The sequence below is a fragment of the Lygodium microphyllum genome, chromosome 14, assembly GCF_053477565.2.
Source record: "Lygodium microphyllum isolate KBCC chromosome 14, Lygodium_microphyllum_v1.1.10, whole genome shotgun sequence".
NCBI lineage: Eukaryota > Viridiplantae > Streptophyta > Polypodiopsida > Schizaeales > Lygodiaceae > Lygodium > Lygodium microphyllum.
This window is the reverse complement of record NC_141148.1, coordinates 117,977,471-117,980,115: the sequence shown is the minus strand read 5'-3', so window position 1 is coordinate 117,980,115 and position 2,645 is coordinate 117,977,471. Positions and strand designations below refer to the sequence as shown.

Genomic DNA, 2,645 nt, shown 5'->3' with positions numbered 1-2,645 from the left:
ATTTCCATGTACACTGAGGCCCATCAACAAGCAAGAGCTTGTCAAAAGTAAAAGCTTACAATCTCCCAGTAGGGCACAGGATTTCATGCCTTTCCATTTTCCCATAGGATATCCTTAATAACAGCATATCTCAAAACTGACTCAGACAAAAGAAAATCCAGCAAGCACAACATACAGTTTCTATAGCCCCTTTAAAGCTTGTAAGTTCTTTCCCAGAGCTGCAGTTGCGCCACAGCTTGCCATCTTCCAACATTTAAACACCTCATGGCCAGCCACCAGCAATATCTGAAAGGAGGCATGAAAGGTGCCTATACACGATTGTTCAAGCTCCAGAGCTTATAACTTCTGGGCAGAGCTGCAGCTGATACACTGATCCCAACTAAAAGGAGGGCTGATTCCGCATGCACATTAAACAGCGTTGCAATACAGCTTGCCATTTTTCTTCATCCAGTGAACACTTCAGACTTTGAGACCTGGTAACTGATACTAGTATGTCAGAACTAAACTTGCCATTTTCCTATAGCGTGCCAAACTAAGAAAATACCTAGAAGACAGCTGTCATAAATGAAATGCATGCACCCTCCTGGATATCCATCATGCAGTTGAAACTGCTGCTACAAAACAAAGCCCGGAACGCATGAAATCAGCAGCTTTGACAGTACAACTTGGAGTTCTCCTATTATTCTGAATGTCCCTAGCCAACCCAAAAATTGAACATTCCTAACAGCAAAAACAAAGGACATCTGCAATTAGATCAACATCAATCCCACTCAGTATGTACTACAGATAAATCAAATGTCTCTACACTACATTGAAACACTACAATTAACGGAATTCGCAAAACAATTCCAATTCTAACTTCTTGAGGCACATGGACAGTGAACTCTCGAGAATGAGATCATAAACACAACCTTTATTTAAGCACAGACACCAATGTACCCATTGTACACAGTATGAGTCGAAACGACAAGCTGCTAAAACCATATACTGCCAAACCAATCAAACATTCACAAGTCCAGGAATCACAGGAACACTCGTATTATATGTTGGTATCAACCATGACAAATGAATCACAGAAGATAATCAATAGAAAACAACACTGCCAGATCATTCAAACACCTAACTCGGAAATTTGTGATCTCATTGGCACCATTTTCTATTGAAGTCAGAGAGATAAACCATATATCATATTAGCCAAATGTAAAGGACCATAACAAGACATAGCTGGATAATGTGCCCTGCTTTGATAGTGGCAAACAGTAACAGTCCTTGCATAAGTACTAATACGCCTTACATAGCTTACCACATCATAAAGCACGTAGTGGCACCAGATACTTTGACTCTGCAAGACATTAATGCAGTACAAATTTCCCTTGAGCAAACAGAACCCTGTACAACGCTGCAAACACCCAAGAACACTGAAGGCCCTTCCATAGCCCCGTTGTTGAGGTCTACTGCCAGTTCACTTCAGTAACTCTTAAAAGACATGTGCTCATTTTTTGAAACTCCCTCGCACTCCAGGCTTTCCTTTGCTATCTGAAGCAGTAGATGCATGGAGATTAATCAGCTTATCCTCTTCAAATGGCAGCTTAGGATGCCGCGCATCATGATGTATTTGCATACTCTTCGCATCAGGAGCTGTTGCCCTACAGACAGGACAGGCCAGTTTCGCATGCCCTCCTTTGTCTGCTCCAGTGCGATCTTCTAAGCCAGCCTTCCCACCGCCCCTATTGGTAGTTGCTGCATCTACTTTGGCAGCAATTTCTTTGGCAGTGTGCTTTTTAGGCTTCGCCTTGCCTGTCATGATGAAATCTCCAGCTAAAAGAAAGTAAAAAACAGGAAATTAGCGACAAAATTATCTAATCCGTGATTCCGTAATGCTTGAAGTTCAAGGACTAAGAGCGATCCTTTATTACGCCATGAGATAAAAACAGCAAATCACAAGAAAGAAAGCCCTCATACGCCGTGTGGCACGCAAACCGAGCCAATACCAGACACAGCTTTCCCATCTATGTGCAAAATGAAACCGGAGCCGGCCCGAGACGATCAATGCAAGCGGACTCTGGCGTATAGAAACGGGAACAGCAAGGAAGAGAGCACAAACACATTGAAATAATAAAGAACCAGATGACAGACACACGCAAGATGGACAAAAGGAGTCAAAAACAGAAAATGGGGACGACGAGCCCGAAATGGCGAGAGAGGCATGCGGAAACAGACAGGGAAGGGCGGTGGGGTACCTGCGGGGAGACGGGAGAACGCCTGCGGGTTAGGGTTTTGGCGATGGAGGTAGAAGAAGGAAGGCAGGAAAGACGGTAGAAGCCTGGTGGTGCCCTTTCACATGGAACAGGCAGTCCTTTAGGGCCTATTCCCACCGGCTTTTAAAATTCTAGATATTCCCTCTCATGGAGAAACCGTTTCAGAAGAAGAATTAGACAATTCCCCACTCTAATTCCCACATTGTGAATCGCGAGCTTCTGCAATGCGGCCAACCGCCCCCTGCCTCCAAACTGCACATCTCACTACGTTGCGGTGAACACTACATGGGAAAACAAGGGAAAAGAGCCCCTACATTACAAAACTTCTTATGTTTATCCTCTTTTTCTCTAAATATAGAGGGTGATAACTTTTCCCCCCACATACAA

The 2,645-nt window shown here is 43.8% G+C and overlaps 1 protein-coding gene across 1 annotated transcript; it reads right to left on the bottom strand.

The window, feature by feature from the left end:
* Positions 1-1,152: 1,152 nt before the first annotated feature.
* On the bottom strand, positions 1,153-2,394 carry LOC148026029 (zinc finger (C2H2 type) family protein). The gene is made up of 2 exons (XM_087693270.1): positions 2,241-2,394; positions 1,153-1,818 (listed from the first exon to the last, which is right to left on the bottom strand). The coding sequence occupies exon 2, from the start codon at positions 1,802-1,804 to the stop codon at positions 1,493-1,495; it is 312 nt and encodes a 103-aa protein (XP_087549396.1). The 5' UTR covers positions 1,805-1,818; positions 2,241-2,394; the 3' UTR covers positions 1,153-1,492.
* Between the last annotated feature and the right edge of the window lie 251 nt (positions 2,395-2,645).

What these genes read in the sequence shown, in the direction of transcription:
- LOC148026029 (XM_087693270.1), bottom strand. Translation starts at nt 1,804, where the DNA reads ATGACAGGCAAGGCGAAGCCTAAAAAGCACACTGCCAAAGAAATTGCT.